Below are 17,725 nucleotides of genomic sequence, written 5' to 3'. Positions count from 1 at the left end.
AATACCTCTTAAAAATTTTTTTACAGGTAGTCTTCAACATACAACAGTTCGCTTAGTGACCATTTGAAGCCACAACAGCACTGGAAAAAGTGACTTATGGCCATTTTTCACACTTACGACTGTTGCAGCATCCCCATGGTCACGTGATTTACATTCAGACACTTGACAACTGACTCATATTTATGACAGTTGGTCCCCTTTTGCGTCTTTCTGTCAAGCAAAGTCAACGGGGAAGTCAGATTCACTCCACGACTATGTTACTAATTTAACAACTGCAGGGATTCACTCAACCAAGGTGACAAGAAAAGTCAAAAATGGGACAAAACTCAGTTAATGAATCTCTCACTTAGCAACATAAATTTGGGCCTCACAGTTCTGGTCTGCATATAGTTTTGACGTTCTAATAGTTCATGTGTATACCGCCCAGAGTTACTGTGTGAGACAGATGGGTAGTTTCTAAATTTGATAATAAAATAAAAATATCCAATTCACCTTATTTGCGTTATAAGGCTTTCTCTCACCCATCGCCCATCCACTGCTCAAAAAAAGAAGAGGGACTTCTCTCCCACAATGGATGAATGGCTGCAAAAGTTGGCAGAGATGGCTAAATTGACTGCTCTGATTTTTTAAAAAAAGAACACAATTGCTTTTGTTTCTGAGTGGAAACCGCTTCTGGACTTTGTGCTTGAGATGGAGAGAAAAAAACACGAAACTTTGATGTTGGGTTTTGCCGATTAAACAGGTTTGTTGTTATAGAAATGACTAGTTTGCGTTATTATGTAAAAGCAAAAAAGTTGAGGTTTGATGCTATTATCTTAGTCTAATGCACCAAAGGGAGTTGGAAGTCAACACTTTTCTTTTTTCTTCTTTGCCCTACACTTTTCTCTTCCCCTTTTCCCTCCATTATTTTCTTTTGTATTTTGTAACTACATTTTGATAAACCAATAATAAAAACTTTGAACACCAGAAAAGAGGGACTTCTCCTTCCTTTATAGTCTTTAAAATTCCACACGTACTACAGAGTCCTGTTATTTACTACAAAGAGAATTCTGCAGAACAGAAGTTCCACAGTAAGAGGGTATTGATTCCTGTTGCAAGTCATGGCATTTGAACTGGAAGATCTTACTATCTATAAAGCGACTGTAAACACTACGGTCATAATTACAAAAGCAAGCTCAAGCCTGATTATTTAGCTTCCATAGAAAAAGCCAGAAATCCTTCATAATTGGCCCACAGAGCATCTGATAAGAATGTCTAGAGGTAGTAAGAAAGAATCGTTGACATACTACAAAGTATTCTTGTCTGGAGGAATTTTAAAAATAAAAAAGTAACAAAAACAGGATTTGTTATAGCAACAATAGCTCCTCGTCACCATCTGGTTTGAAATAAACAAGGAACCAAAATGTATTTGAAGCAGCATATTACAAGAAAATACACAGATATAAATAAATAAAAGGAAACAGATTATCGCATTAACTGTGGTAAAGAGAAAGAGGAGTGAAGAAAGTTACCAAAAAGATTCATGCCACCATTGAAAGAAAGATCATAAAATGTCTTTTTTTTCTGATGGATAGATAAGAAAGTCAGTTTGGTATAGTAGTTAAGGTTCTGACCTAGAAACCGGGTGAATTCTAGTCCCACCTTAGGCATGAAAGCCAGCTGGGTGACTTTGGGCCAATCACCAGGAAGCTGGGAGTTCTAGTCCCACCTTAGACAAGAAAGACGTATCACCAGGAGACGGTGAGTTCTAGTCCTGCCTTAAACATGAAAGCCAGCTGGATGGTTTTGGACTAATCACCAAGACACCATGAATTCTAGTCCCCCACTTAGGCTTTGGGCCAATCGCTCTCTCAGCCTCACAGGTTTGTTCTTGTGGGGAAAACAGTAGGAAAGAGTATTAGGTATGCTCGAGTTACTTAAAAAATAATAAAAGGTGGAGCAAGTTACAAAAAAGGTGAGTCTGGAAAGGGATAGTCAGGAGAAATTAGTCTGCCGAGAGAGAAAAGAGCTTCATTCATGGAGTCTCTGAGCTCTGTCCAAGGTCCTGAAATATCTGTTTTTAGTCATCCTTGTCATTGAGATCCCTAGAAGATATCAGTGTTGCTTTGTTGTGAGACATAGGTACAATACTCCGGTGCTGATGTTTCTCAACCGTGGCAACTTGAAAATGGCAGGAGGACTTCAACTCCCAGAATTCCCCAGCCAGCTTGCTAAAAATTGACAGAAAGCATATTACAGGTAGTCCTAACCTACCAACAGCTTGTTCAATGACCATTCAGCTGAAAAAAAGACACCAATGACCAGTTCTCAAGGTGTCGCCATCACAACGTTTCCACAATAACAATGCACAATCACAATTCTTTGGTAACTGGTGTGCATTTAGGATGGTCGCAGAGTCCCGCAATCTTACGATCACTGTTTGCGAACTTCACATAATCACTTTCCATCAATGGGGAAACCAGCCGGATGTCGTAAGGTGTGGTTGTATAACGTTGTGCTTAACAACCCGTGGTGATTCACTTAACAACTGCAGTTGGAATTGATGCTGTCAGTCAGCACGGACGTGTGACATTGAGCCACAAGATTCTAGTCCCAATTGCAGCTGGAAAGGGAGCATCACCTGTATACATGATACCTGGTTGAGTTTGCATATTATATAGACCAGGAGTCTTCAAATTTGGTAACTTGGCACAGCTGGCTGAGGAATTCTGGGAGCTGAAGTTCACAAGTCTTAAAGTTGCCAAGTTTTGGAGAGCCCCGTACTAGACTAAACTAATGGCCTAGTTTGGAACTCGGCATGTGGTGCAAATCCAGCCACTTTCTGTGAAAATCGTCTGTTATTGCTTCAAATCTAGCTAGATCCTTAAACTACAAAAGAGGAAGCTATAAGAATAGCAATAAGCCAATTCAGTTGATCAAACACTCATGAAAGTGGTTTGCACTCATAAGAATTTTTTTCTTTCAATATAACCCAACTAGCTGAGTTCAATGCAATAAATTTGGCTGAAAACCATGATTTACAAGCAAGGAAAGGCTGCATTACAGATAATTTTTTTTTTAAAAAAAAGTGAACCTAGCCAATTGAGTAACAAAACTTTTAGCGCTTTATCATGTCTTTCAACCAATACGAATGCATGTAGAAGCCACAGTAAAAGGAAACGTCTCCCATGTAATTATTAATAATGTTTTGCTAATATGATGTTAATGCACTTTAAATAAGAAAGGGTCCTATATCGAACAAGATATAAAATGTAAAAATTTATTTCATTACATTTTTCCAAGCACAGACTGGCACTGGTTACACAAATACTCTTAAAAGTGTTTTAAAACAGACTGGCATAAAATCGAGACAAAGTTTTGGTAGACACGAAGTATTTACAGATTCATATGTACAAAATAAAACACACGGATGGCAAGGCCTCAGTTCCCCTCTACCAAGGAGAGAAAACCTTTCCAAACATAGCCAATGCCACAATGTGAAACATGGCAAGTGGCTCTAAAAATTTCTTATAGTGGGAGAGAAACCAACATTCTTCAACTGCTTACCATTAGGATAAAAGAGCAATAAGGGCATCAAGAAATTTGCTCCTGTCTTCCATTTTCAATTCGATTACTAAAATAATAAAGGAAATAAGTGTCAAGAGGGATAATTCATTATCCTGAGTGCACCTTCTTCCAAGATGTCCCAATGGTGCTTTTTCAAAAGGCACGTGGACTTTGTTTTTCCTGGAAGACTTTTCGCTTCTCATCCAAGAAGCTTCTTCAGTTCTGACTGAATGGTGGGGGATATAATATAATCCTTCCATCCTCCACTGAACTGAAGAAGCTTCTTGGATGAGAAGCGAAAGGTCTTTCAAGGAAAAACAACACCTGCCTCTTGAAAAAGCACCTTTGGGACAACTGTCACCTGGATGACTGACAATCTCCATAGACGTTGGAAACTTCAGGTCTCTAATAATCAACACCCTAATACACTTCTATGTTCTTAAGAACCAATTCAGAATTTAAAGCAGCTTATGCAAATTCATTTAGTATGAAAAAACATTAAGCTGTATCATTTTCAGTGCCTGCAACTAAGCAATCGATGGTCTTCCTTATGGCTTAGCCAGCAAGGTGAAGTAAAATTCTCACCTGCCAGAGTTTAGCAGCTGATTTATAAATACAGGGAGACAATATACATTAGCTTCCATCATAAAGCATCATGCGCTTTGTGTACCATCCTTTAGGGGAAAATATATGTATATATATATGTGCCCTATATAAGAAAGCGCCAATGAATTTTACTCACTGGACATGTCGAAGTGGTTGTGTAAAGTCCGAGAATTTGTGTTTTCGGCAGCTTTTTCAAACGCCCTCCCAAAAAAGCTAGAAAGGGAGAAAAACACATCTTGGTCAGATACTTTGCAAACTACACGTCCTACGTTTCTGATCTCGCTCGCCACTTATTACTGCTCTCCATGCTAGATCCCATAACATTCCTGAAGTTCCTTTCAGTCACTGAAACAGTTGCTCTTAGCAGGCCTATCTTCTCCACACTCAAAGAATGAGATCAAAGAGACCCTCCTGTAGGTTAGACAAAGCCCTTACTTTTTTTTATCGGAGCTTTCTGTGTGAGGCGGAGTCCCAACCACGATTACTGTCCCTTGCTCGAGATTCATGGGGGCCGCCATAACCATGGGCAGAAGTTTGCAGCGCTTGTTTCTGGTCTAAAAAAAATAAAATAATCAAACATCAGAAAAGGGGTTTAAAGTCTAAAAGGATTAAGACGAAGCTCAAAGGCGGATTCCTAAGACCGAGGTGCTGGGTTTGGGGTGCTGGTTTTGTTTGAAGTACGGGCGAAGGACAAATTTGAGGATTAATGCTATCTGAGGAAGACTGCAGATAGAACAAAGGTGGGACTTAGCTAAGCACCCTAAACAGACTTCGCTTCCACTGATTGCCGTTGCAGTCTCATTGCACTGTTAAGTTTGAGATATATATTTTTTTTATCTCTCGTTGCTTTTAAAATGGAGATTGACATACCTCGCAGCCATAAAAATAGTTTGGAACAAGATTAAAATGCTTTTAAGGTGCCACCCACCCAAGTAGGGTTAGCACCAGATTAGAGCAGATGGATGGGTTGGTGAATGGATGATCTAGGTAGTCCTAAACTTACGATTCATTTGGTGACCGCTTGAAGTTTACAACAGCACTGGAAAAAGTGACTTAGGACCACTTTACACTTATGACAGTTGCAGCATCTGCACGGTCATGTGATTTACATTCAGATGATTTGACAACTGGCTCGTATTTACGACGGTCGCGGTTTCCTGGGGTCCCGTGATCCCCTTTTGCAAACTTCTGACAAACCAATTCAATGGGGGAAGCCTGATTCGCTTAATAACCATGCGGGAAGAAAAATCATAAAGCAGGACAAAGCTCACTTAACAAATTTCTCATTGAGCAACATAAAGTTTAGACTGAATTGCTGTAAGTCGAGGACTACCCATATTCAGGTACACTAACTGGTATTTGCAACAGCTATGACAATAGCAAAATGACAGGTACATGTAACTGCACAAATGGGGCAAACATACAGAATTCATGTGTGATTCGTGTTATTTGCACGTTATGACATCGTCGCATGTCATCATTTCCCTCCCTCACTGAACATACTTCTCTAATTTTTTTTGCAAGATACTGCTTTAGATTTGCAACGTTCCTTCACTTGAGAATCCAACGCTATCTAAGAACTATTTAGAACTAAAAGCCACCCTGCCTTTTTCTTGTTTCATTGTTTTTCAGTGCTTATCTTAAAGCGCTGAATAATTTAATTTAGGGCCAAACCAGGCAGGATGTTAAAACAGTTAATCTGCATATATTTTTTTTTAAAAGACATTCCTGGGGTGGATTACAGAAATGACATCAGGTAGGAAGTCTGTAATGTTTAGTTTTTCACCCAATCCTAATGCAATTTCGAGGAAGCTCCCTCTTTACAAAACATTGTGTGTATGAGTTAAGAGAAGCACTGATGCGTCTCTTTTTTTCAAAGCAAACTTTATGGTGTGTGAGTCATATCTAATCTGGGCCTTGTTCATGGTATTTTTTGATTAAGATGGCTTAAAGGTCATGCTTTAAAATAAAGCTCCTAATGGTGGATGCCGTATTACTAATAGCTTACTTACAGAAGAAACTATAACTAATAGCTTACTTACAGAAGAAACGAAGGATTTAAGTAGGCACTTGGTGAGCAGACATAAGGATATTGGCCTGGAGAATAATCTCACATCTGGGGTACCCTGAAAAATAAATATTTATAACTAAGTAAATGGATGGCTGGGTAGAAAATTAAGATAGATTATGGATGATAGATAGATAAAGATAGATAGATAGATAGATAGATAGATAGATAGATAGATAGATAGATAGATAGATAGATAGATATAGATAGAGAAACAGAAAGACAGATATATAATATAGATACAGTATATAAATATACGATAGATATAGTAGATAATAGATAACTAGATAGTTATGTAGATAAGATAGACAGAGAGATAGCGATAGATACAATAGAGACAGACAGATATATAATATACAGTAGATACAATATAGAGATAGATAGATAGATAGATAGATAGATAGATAGATAGATAGATAGATAGATAGATAGATAGATATAGATGATATACAGTAAATAGACAGACAGACAGACATATAATAGATACAGTAGATAGATATATAATAGATACAGTAGATAGATATATAATAGATACAGTAGATAGAGGTAGGTAAGTAGAGTAGATAGATGACAGACACACAGAGAGAGAATAGTATAGACTGGAAAGGAGAAAGGAGTGAGTGCAAGGCGATTGTCACCTCCATGAGGTAGCAGTACAGGAACGGTCCCTGGTTGATGACAAGGTTGGTGCAGATGCAGCTGGCCACAGTCTGCTGGATGGCGCACAGCTGTTTTTTGGCCAGCTCCAGTCCTTGAAGCAACTGGTCCAGATTAACCCTGGGAGGAGAAGCAAAACGAAGACATGGCTTTTACCCAGAAGGAAAGTCATTCGTACGATTCTTAGAAAATGTTTCCTCACTATCACCCTTAACGCAGAGGTTCCTCAGCGGGCCCAATACTGGTAGCTTGTTAACTGGACAGTATCTACAACACTAGGTTCAAACCCAACATTTCTGGAGCAATTAGGAAGAAAACAATCTGAAATTTTGCAGAAGCTGGCCAGCAGAGAACAGGGACTGTGATTTGAATCTGAGTAAAGTAGTTTCCGATATTCGATAAAAGGCATCCTTACCAGAAATTAGCAAAACAGGTAGTCCTGGACTTACGACCTCGATTGAACTCAAAACTTCTGTTGCCAGGTGAGTCATTGGTGAAGTGAGAGTTTTGCCCCATTTTACGACCTTTCTCGACACAGTTGATAAGTGAATCACATCACTTTAGCCCATCCCTCTTAGATCATCCCGTGACCTTATCAAGGTTTGTTCATATTGCTTAGCTCCCATTTGCAACGTCTAGCCATCATCAGCACATTTGCCCCTCATTCCCAGTAACAAGTAGCACAATATGCCATACAGTAATTAATACTAATATATATATATATATATATTAGCACAGTGATATGTTCCTCGTTCTTGTGAACCTCAACTTTCATGTGCACAGTTACCTTGTTCCACCCTGAGCACGCTTGTTTTGAAGATTTTGTTAGCTAAGCCCCTCCACACGTTAGCAAATGTCTGCAAATAATAATTTTCTCTAGAGACTACAATTTTAGAGTGGGCTCTTTTGCCTTTTCCTTCAGTGGCAACTTGAAGATATGTGAACTTTTAAGAATTCAGGCTCGCCTGGCTGGGGAATTCGGGGGGCTGAAGTCCAGACTTCTTCAAGTTTGCCAGGGTTGAGAACTATGGCTCTATAGCAACAGTGGCTTGCTGGCTTCTTCCACATACGCTAGGATTACAAGAGGGGAAAATGTACATTACCTAGAAAGGCTATCCAAAGCCTTGATAAAATTATCGGTTCTGTTCTCCTCCTTGTCCACGTTCTCCATCAACGCCGCCGTGGCATACACGACGTCACTGGCTAAAAACTTGTTTTTAAAACCAAAATGGACACTGAAGGTTTGCACTCTCAGATCCTTCATTCTGGAAAACAAAGGGGAGGCGTTAGAGATGTTCAAACAACTTCATACAACACCGTGGCGTTATTTATGTCTTTTAACTTATACAGTTTTTATCTTTTATGATTGTAAGCCGCCCAGAGTTACCCTTGAAGAGACCTATATAAATTTTACCAATAAATACATAGATGAGAAAATCAGTTCAGAATTCTGTATCATTAGAAAGAAAAGCATCTTACCCAAACTTATTTGCGGATTCTTCAATGATTTCCCGAAGGTTCTCTTTCAAGGACATGTCCATGGAATGAAATTTCTGTTTGACTTGCTTTAAAGGCAACCTTAAAAAAATCAAAATAAGGAATTAAGTACATGGGAATGATGGCAGGAACACTTCCCAAAAGGTTCATCTGATACACTGAACTAAGACACCGCCAATCTCTTCCTGCTGATCCGCTAAGTACAGCCGGTCCTCAACTTACAACAGTTTATTTAATAACCGTTCAAAGTTACGACAATGAAAAAAAATGACTTATGACCATTTTTCACACTTACAATTGCAGCATCCTTATGGTCACAGGATCAACATTCAAATGCTTGGCAACTGACTCATATCTATGACGGTTGCAGTGTCCCAGGGTCATGTAATCACCTTCTGACAAGCAACGTCATTGGGGAAGCCAGATTCACTTAACAGCCAGGTTACCTTTATTGCTAGTTTCTAAGAATAATGGCTTTTATTGAACAATGGAAACTACTTTACTTGCCCCTGTGTTTTCTGCTGGCCAATAGTAGGAATTTTGGAAAATTTGGGATGTTTTCTTCCTAACTGCTACAGAAATGTTGGATTTGAAACCTAGAACCTTCTACATGCAGAGGTTGTGAAAGAACAGAGGCTCTGGATAACCAAGTGATACCAAGCTGACTTTGCTTTCAACTCTGGTACATGGATCTTGGCAACAAACTTGGCAACTTTAAGACTTGTGAACTTCAACTCCCAACTATGAGGAGTCCACAAGGTCTTAAAGTTGCTGAGGAGACCCCCTACTCCAGTATTACAGACTACACTACCCATGCTCATAATTCCTTCAGCATTTCCATCCATGGCCATTTAGAGATTTCCTGATCATCATGATTTGGATTTTTTTTTTTCCTTTTCAATACCCAGCTCTCCCGATTAACTCACCCCATGTCAGCCAAGAATTCTTGCAACCTCTTCTGGCCTTGAACAGACCAAAGCTTGAAGCTGGCAGATGTGTAGCAAGTATTGCAGAGACTTTCGTACAGAGACCAATGCTGATACAGTGCAAGGCACAAGCTAAGGCCATCAAGAATTAAGGGTGAATAATTGTGATTGGGATCAGAGTGGTGGGGTGGCCTAGAGGTGGAGCTCTTGCCTCACAATCAGGAGGCTGCAAGTTCGATCCTAGGCAGAGGCAGATATTTCTTTCTTTAGGCACACTGAGAATTTATCTGCTGAACAAACTCTGTACTGGCGACAGGAAGGGTATCTGGCCATTAAACTCTCTGTTAGCTCCATTCAGTTGCCAGAACTCCACCCTGCAAGGGATTATGGGGTCATAAGATGATGGATTGGGATTATTTCCCCTATTCTGTTATTTTCTTCCCCATAAATGCGACTAGGTTGGCTTAGGCAGATTAAACAAGGTTTAATACTTCTAGAAAATATTGACAGCCTGTTTAGAATTCTTATTAGGCTTGTGAACAAATTTTAGGCCTTTCCCCCCCCAGTATTTCTGATGTGGAAATTAAAGAAGAAACGCAGAGGCCTTTTGGAAAAGCATTGGAACATTTTTCCAGCCTCCCTTTAAAATATTCTGAACCACAATCCGTTTTTGCTCATAATTTGCTGCTATACAGTACGATTATTGATGCACTAATTTGCGCTTTCTCTCTGTCTCATTTTTTTTGTGAATGCAGAAGCACCAATCATTGTTATATCTTGGTTTCCTAGGCCACAATTAGTAACCATGTTGGAGCCAAGGCACTCTCAGTCAAATACTGCTTAAAAACTAGGGCTAGATTTTGAAACTGGAACGACAGAGGAAAAGGTGGATAGAAAGACAGACAGACACAAGCTCACACGCTCAAAAGCTACAAGGGTTGTGGGTGGGAGAAGTGGCTCCCATCGCGAGTGATCCGGGCCAATGATTTCACAGTGAAAATTCAATTTGTGTCAAGTGGCAGCTGAAGTCCTAAACAATTTGCACCAGCCTTTGGAAGGATACTCGTACTCAAAGGCGATTCTCATGCAGTCGATAGAAAGGGAGTTCTCTTCATCCCCGTTGCGATGATTATGCCTCGTGACATGACGCTGGAGAGTCCCGACGTCCGTCACATACTTCATTCTTCCATTCAAGAAAAATAAAGGCAACATATTATCGATGGATGGTAGTAGCTCCCTCACTTCTTTTTCTACCTCGAAGCTCAGGAAATGAAAATGTTTTTCTGGGGAAAGGTTAAGGAAAGAGTTTGTTTTGGAACGATTTCCGTTCCATATGGAACAAATTTTTGGCTCAAGAAACACCATGAAATTCACTGGGAGAGCAAACGATTTAAAGAAGGTGTTAACTTACTGAGTGATTCTGTCTTGGATCCACTGATCTGTTAGTCCAACAATAGCCCACCTTACACAAAAGAAAAAGAATTGAGGCTTGCACACATTCCTTTTTTCCTGCACAGGAAGTCCTCGACTCACAACAGCTCATTTAGTGACTGTTCAAAGTTACAACGGCACTGAAAAAAAAGTGACTTAGGACCGTTTTTCAGTTAAGACCTTTGCAGCATTTCCAAGATCACGTGATCGAAATTCGGATGCTTGGCAAGTGGTCCATATTTATGATCACTGCTGTGTCCCAAGGCCACGTGATCAACACACACATACACACACACACACAAAGGAAGTGATTACATGAACTTGTTGTGGCTAGCCGGCAGCAGGTGTGGACGGCTGAGGAGAGCGATGACTCCAATGAGGGGCCAGGACCATTAGGGAGTGGACTGCTGCCTTCAGAGATTGTGGGGGCTGGCAGCAGCGATGAGGAGGTTCCCAAGGAGCCTGTGCCAAGTGCCCAGGAAAGAGCAGCTGCAACAGCACGGGCAACTCGGGAGTAAGGCTGCCAGGTAATGGCCCCTCCTTCAAGAAGATAAAAGCCAGCTATGAATCGGACCTTCTTTGCAGGAAGCAAAGATGTTTTGAAACTCGAGCCTTGTGGACATTGCAGTATCTTAGTCGGTGTTTGAAGATTTTTGTGTCGTAAAATATTTCTTATCTGTGATTCTTGGCAGCCCGCACAGTTTTGGCGAGGCTTGTGCTTATCAAAGTTAATTAGTTTGCAGCAGCCTTTTAACCGGGGATTTGTAAGAAACATTAAAAGCTTTCTGTTCCTGTTCATGTTTGTTTTATTGGAAAAGACTTTGGGACACAGCAATGTTCTGTACTCAAGGAATATAAATCCTTCCATTTCCCACCATCCATCCCGTCAGAGCTGAAAAAGCTTCTTGGATGAGAAGCAAAGCGACTTCAAAGAAAAAAACAACAACAGAAAATCCAGTTGCGTCTTGAAAAAAGCACCTTTGGAACAATTGGCAATTTCACAGACAAGACTACGTACCACAGCATGTCGTTCAAGTCTTTGGACATTATCCACGCCAATTCAAACATCATCATGGCAGACTGTAAAAGGGGAAAATGATGAAGCGATCAGAGTAGAGAAAATGTGTGACACCAACAAGAAAGAAAACCTTTTCAGGAAGACCTTCCACAGCCAGAAAGTAAATTCTGTACCATACATCATCTGAGTTTCACCTTTTCCCATAATAATAATAGAACCTGAACCAACAGGTTAAAATTTTTAACTTAAAAGCTGGCGGGGTTTTGGATTATAGGTAGTCCTCAACTTACAACCACAACTGAGCTCAAAATTTATGCTTCTAAGTGAGATGGTTGTTGTGAGTTTTGCCTATTTTATGACTTTTCTTCACAGTTGTTAAGTGGATCACTGCAGTGGTTAAGTTATGGTTATGGGCCTCAGTGGCACAGTGGTTAGAGTGCAGTACTGCAGGCTATTTCTGCTGACTATCGGCTGCCTGCAATTTGGCAGTTCAAATTCCACTAGGCTTAAGGTGGACTCAGCCTTGGATCCTTTCAAGGTGGGTAAAATGAGGACCCAGATTGTTGGGGGCAAGAGGCTGGCTCTGTAAACTGCTTAGAGAGGGCTTGAAAGCACTGTGAAGTGATATATAAATCTAAGTGGTAGTGCTATTGTTCTTCCTTCCTTCCTCTTTCCTTCCTTTCTTCCTTGGTGCACAGTGGTTAGAATACAGGATTGCAGGCTAACTCTGCCCACTGCCAGCAGTTTGATCCTGACCAGTTCAAGGTGGACTCAGCCTGCCCTCCTTCCAAGGTGGGTAAAATGAGGACCCAGATTGTTGGGGGCAAGAGGCTGGCTCTGTAAACCGCTTAGGAAGGGCTGTAAATCACTGAAAAGCAGTATATGAGTCTAAGTGCTATTGCTATGGTTAACGTGAATCTGGCTTCCGCATTAACTTCGCTTGTTGGAAGATCACAAAAGGGGATCACATGGCTCCTGGATTTTGATCACATGACCATGGGAATGCTGCAATGGTCGTAAGTGTGCACTGAAAATGGTTTTCAGCGCCGTTGTAACTTCGAGGTGTCACTAAATGAACTGTTGTAAGTTGAGGACCACCCGCATAGGAACTGTTCAAAAACCAGGTGGGTTTCCACAGGTATAAACCTTTCAGTTAGTTTTCTAGAAATTAAGAAACCTTATCATGCAATAACCGCTTTACTTAAAAAAAGTAATAAACCGTACTGTGAAGATGAGATTCGATACGTACCGATGTCCCGTGATATTCATACTGTTCGTAGTCAAAAAGAATTTCTTGCCTAATTTTTTTTTTAAAAAAAGGGGGGTGGGGGATGGGAAAAATCAGTAAGATTTTTTTCTGCAATGGTCATAAATAGAAATATCCAGTAAGCAGATAGCTTGGGTCACATACCTGCGTGCTTCCCACTCTCTTCTTTCACGTCTTTTCATTGTTCTTTCCACCACTTCCTAGGAGAGATTATGATAAACAATGATCAATGTAGGGAAAACACCCTAAAAATAAATATATTCAATGTTGGCAACAATTTTAACGTTTGACAATGAAACAATTTTAACTTAAAAAAAAAACCACACATTCCTTAAAAGATAAGGATTACAACTTGAGTTAGTTTCAAATGATACAAGATATCCATGAACCAAAACAAAGGAGAAAATATCTTTAAAAATCACTTTTACTCCCTGAAAGAGACTCGTACACTTTGTTGCGTCTTCTTTTTCTTAGTACAGTCACTGTTAAATCACCTTAATCTATTTATAAATATGACTTTCCTTTAAAATGCCATTTTATTTTAACTTGCTCAAATCTGACCTCTTCAAATCGTCTACGTTTTCCTGCTGGTTCTGATCCATCGCTTTCATTTCCAGAATCCTCCTCTTCTTCCTCCCTGAAAATATCATCATAGGCAGGAATCTCGAGGTCATCATCTTGCTTGACCAGAAGTTTGATCTAGTAAAATTTAAATAAAACCACTGTAAAACCCAGTAATGATCTTGGTGAAAGACAAGAATTTATCTTTCTTTCTTTTTTTTTGTCAAAAAGGAGAACTTACTTGCGTCTCATTGTAAACGTTCACAGCATTGATAGGTCTATGAGTATCGCAAACAAAGAACAGAGTATCGTCTTCGGGTTGAAGGATTTCCAGCAGGTCAATGTTGGCCCCACAGTTCAGGAGCACAAAATACTTGAACTGTAAATAAAAGCAAATAGGTAGTGGAAAAAAATCTGCGTGAAAGGATGTGCAATTTATATTGAGAATAGTTAAATTCTTGGGACAAGATACCAACAATTATATTTCAAGAAAAATTTTTAAATTGCCATGATAAAAAATTAGAATTTTAAAAAGATCTTATTCAAGTTCCATTCCCCATAATAGGATTTTCTAAACAAAATGTACAACAGATGCGAGAGAATTGTATTTTAATTTCCCTTGTTTTTTATACAGTATATCTAAATCCCATTTATTATTTTTTCTTTACCTGATCCTTATGTTCTAGAAATGCTGTTTCCAGTTCTTGCCATCCAGATACTGGGACTAATGTATATTGCACATGATCACACTGGAATAAAGCCTGGAGAAAAATGAAGGCTAAATTTAAGAGCAAGGCTAATATTGTAGCTTCACTTTAGCTGAGTATAGCAACAGCAGCTTCCAAGCAAGTTTTTTGTACATTTATCAATTATATTTAAAAACAAATAAGCTAGAATCGTAGAGCTTTGTTAATCGCTCATGTTGTTTAACACTTTGCTAATTTTGTATTTTTACTATATTTAACAAATGATTTACAGGCTGGAAGTTGGCATTTTATCGTGGAAATCATAATAATCATCAAAATCATGCAAGGATGATTTTCTTTTCTCATTCTTTAAAGTTGTCCCACCAAGATAATTTTACTGATTTATATTTATAAAATTTACCATCCTACTCATATCCAACCACTTTAGGTTACACATTTGCATACTAATTCATTTATCATTACAAAAGCATCCTCGAACACTTTCTATAGGAAAGATCTGGGATGTATTTGGAGGTAATTGTAACTGAAAATCATGTATTTTTTAGAAAACAAGGCAAACTTCCTCAATTATCTCACCCCAAGCCATTGTCCATAATTGCTTTGCAAGAAAGATAGTAATAGTATATTCATTTATTTGGAAATATTCATTGCTCACTTCTTTTCCCTTATTGCACAATATTTTGTCACTTGTACACTCAAAAAACTTGAAGGGCAGACTTACTTGGAGGATTTTACAAGCACATAATGCATCTATGTCCGAAGCCACCAGAAGCAGCACCCGCTGTAAGAAAATATAGATGTTAGTCAGCAACGACAGGGAGTCCTCAATCTACAACCACAACTGAGTCCATTATGTTGTTAAGGGGGAAATTTGTTAAGTGAGTTTTGCCTCATTTTACAACTTTTTTTTGCCACATTTTTTGAGTGAACCCCTGCAGTAGTTAAATTAGTTAACACGGTTAAGTGAATCTGGCTTCCTCGTTGACTTTGCTTGTCAGGAGGTTGCAAAAGGGGATCATGTGATCCCAGGACACTGCAACCGTCATAAATGTGAGTCAGTTGTCAAGCATTTGAATGTCAATCACGTGACCAATTGGGATGCTGGCAAGGTTCATAAGTCATGTTTTTTTCAGTGCCGTTGTAACTTCAGATGGTCACTAAGTGGATTGTTGTAAGACGAGGATTACCTGCACCAGGTTGGTTTATCTGCTTTTCCTAGTTAGGGGCAGCAGATCCCTTAATCCCTCTTCAATCTAGTCAATTTCATCTTCTGCTCCATAGTTTCAAGGGCTTTGCTTATATGTCCACAAAGCCAGTTCTGAAAAGTTTTCTCCCATTTCGGAGCTTTGGCTCATTGGTTCTCACTGGCCACTCTCTAAGCCCAAGGCACTACAATGCCCATCCTCCCCAGCCACCAGTCCCTAAAACACACATACACACACACACACACACCAAGCCCAGCTCCATCACCCTGGCAGAGGAAGGCCTGTTCAACAGTCCCACAGACGCAAAGCCTTTTACAGGGTGGAATACAATACCCATCCTCCCCAGCCCTGAAAACCCTGAAGGGGAACCCTCTCCCAGGCCCAGCTCCAGGGCCTCAGCACTTGTGTCCCACACAACAGCCCCACCAGAGCAGCCCCAAGCTTGTCCATGGTGGACTACAAGACCCATCCTCCCCAGCCACCAGTCATTTTTATCCCCGCTGCCCCCTTTCCATCCCCAAACCAATCCCTGGTCTCTGTCCACCTCCATCCGCCTCATCCCGACCCTGTAAACCCAGCCTGTGGGTGCAAAGCTGGACTACAATACCCAGAGCCAGACTACAACACCCATCCTCCCCAACCAGGATTCTGGCTCGTCCCCTCTTTCAGCATTGAAAGGGAAAACCCATAGAATCTGCCCAGGCCCAACTTCCCTCCTTTAACCCCCACCCCACCCCGTCCCCAGCAAGTGTTAAACTTGCACAACAGCCCGATCGGGTAGACCCATTGGGGGGGCGAAGCTTCTCAACGCCGCGGACTACAAACCCCAAGCTCCTCAGCCGTCGCCCTCAAGCCTCCTCCTCCTCCTGACCCCGAGAGGCTCCAGCCCCCCCCTCACCTGGCCCACGACCACCTCGTAAAACTCCTTCCGAAAGTCTGTCAGGAACATGACCGGCCGGGAAAAGCCACAATGGCGGCGGAGCGCGAGAAGAAAGACCCACTTCAAAGGAAGGCGCCAAAAGCAACTCCTTTCCTCATTGGCCGGGACGCTCCGGAAACCGACCAATCGGAGATCGAGGGTATCGCCCTTGTCGTTCGGGGCGGGCGGGATTTCACCCCCTCAGTCCCGCCCTCTTCTTCCACCCCACCCCCCCCCACCGCCCGTCTCAAAGCTGCGGAGAGAACTAGAAAGGAGGGGGATGCGGTCTATATGGTTTCGGACAGAGACTTCCGGCTCCCAAGCAGCATCATTCCATATGTGGGGGGCGAGTAGGGTGGAAATGGTAGGTAGGTGCTTATAGATAATCGCAGAAGGGGAAACCATTCCTTTCCTTGAAATAATTAAATCAGAATACATAAAAAGGAACAGTTCTCATTTTTTAAAATTTTGTTTTGTTTTCATTTTATCACTTTTGCTAGGTTGAAACTTCTACCCTTAACAAATAAATAAGTAAACAAGACTTCTGTTTCTGTTTCTACACTTTTATGCATTCTATAGTGCTCAAAGTTATTTATATGCTGTGCAGTATAACGTACAGGCAGCCCTCCACTTACTGCCACAATGGAGCCCAAAATTTAAGTTGTTAAGTGAGACATGTGTTAAGTGAGTTTTGCTCTGTTTTACACCTTTCTTGCCTCGGTTGTTAAGTGAAAAGCTGCAGCTGATAAATTAGTCACCCGGTTGTTAAGCAAGCCTGGCTTCCCCCTTGACTGTGCTTGTCAGAGGGTTGCCAAGGAGGATCAGGGGACACCATAACCATCATAAATATGAATCAGCTGTCAGGCATCTGAATTTTGATCAGGTGAAATTTGTTGTGTGAAGAATCAGAGTTTGCAGCACCGTTGTAACTTTGAATGGTCACTAAACGAACTGTTGTAAGTTGAGGACTATCTGTATAAAGAAGTTTCTGATGCGTTGCCTCCTTTCATTTATCAATTATCCCCATCCATTTTCCTAGCGCCTAAACAGTACTGGTAGTAGATGTTGCAACGCAAGCCTTCCTAACTCTTGGGCCAGGAGGATTGCCTACTATTTTTTTTGCCCTTTCAAGAAGGAAAACAAAAACACAGGCCAGCGTAGCAAGGGCAAACTGGTTCCCGCCATCTTTGATGAGGGCATTCCCTTGCTTATACCGTCCCCCGCTCTCTGTCTGAGTTGATAAACCTCTAAAAATAACCTAAAAATGAGGAAAGCCATAAGGGCGCTCCTGTATTTCAGAATATCTTAAAGGAGACT

At 40.7% G+C, this 17,725-nt stretch overlaps 1 protein-coding gene across 1 annotated transcript; it reads right to left on the bottom strand.

Moving 5' to 3' along the window:
- Window positions 1-3,245: 3,245 nt before the first annotated feature.
- Window positions 3,246-16,509, bottom strand: CDC45 (cell division cycle 45). The gene is made up of 18 exons (XM_087913356.1): window positions 16,388-16,509; window positions 15,006-15,065; window positions 14,246-14,338; window positions 13,819-13,956; window positions 13,578-13,715; window positions 13,161-13,216; window positions 12,999-13,047; window positions 11,750-11,811; window positions 10,712-10,762; window positions 10,364-10,483; window positions 9,301-9,432; window positions 8,357-8,455; window positions 7,981-8,142; window positions 6,859-6,997; window positions 6,195-6,278; window positions 4,588-4,706; window positions 4,289-4,365; window positions 3,246-3,613 (listed from the first exon to the last, which is right to left on the bottom strand). The coding sequence occupies exons 1-18, from the start codon at window positions 16,436-16,438 to the stop codon at window positions 3,549-3,551; spliced, it is 1,695 nt and encodes a 564-aa protein (XP_087769482.1). The 5' UTR covers window positions 16,439-16,509; the 3' UTR covers window positions 3,246-3,548.
- Window positions 16,510-17,725: the final 1,216 nt, after the last annotated feature.

Source organism: Pseudonaja textilis, chromosome 15 (genome assembly GCF_049901715.1).
Source record: "Pseudonaja textilis isolate UNSWEBS1 chromosome 15, rPseTex1.2, whole genome shotgun sequence".
In the NCBI taxonomy this organism is placed as follows: domain Eukaryota; kingdom Metazoa; phylum Chordata; class Lepidosauria; order Squamata; family Elapidae; genus Pseudonaja; species Pseudonaja textilis.
This window is presented reverse-complemented; position numbering and strand designations above follow the sequence as displayed.

Excerpts from the sequence above, each read along its gene's own strand:
- CDC45 (XM_087913356.1), bottom strand. The coding sequence starts at position 16,438 with ATGTTCCTGACAGACTTTCGGAAGGAGTTTTACGAGGTGGTCGTGGGC. Across the intron at positions 8,456-9,300 it reads GAATTCTTGGCTGACATGGG|GTTGCCTTTAAAGCAAGTCA; the intron begins GTGAGTTAATCG and ends GATTTTTTTAAG. Across the intron at positions 6,998-7,980 it reads GCTTTGGATAGCCTTTCTAG|GGTTAATCTGGACCAGTTGC; the intron begins GTAATGTACATT and ends TTCTCCTCCCAG.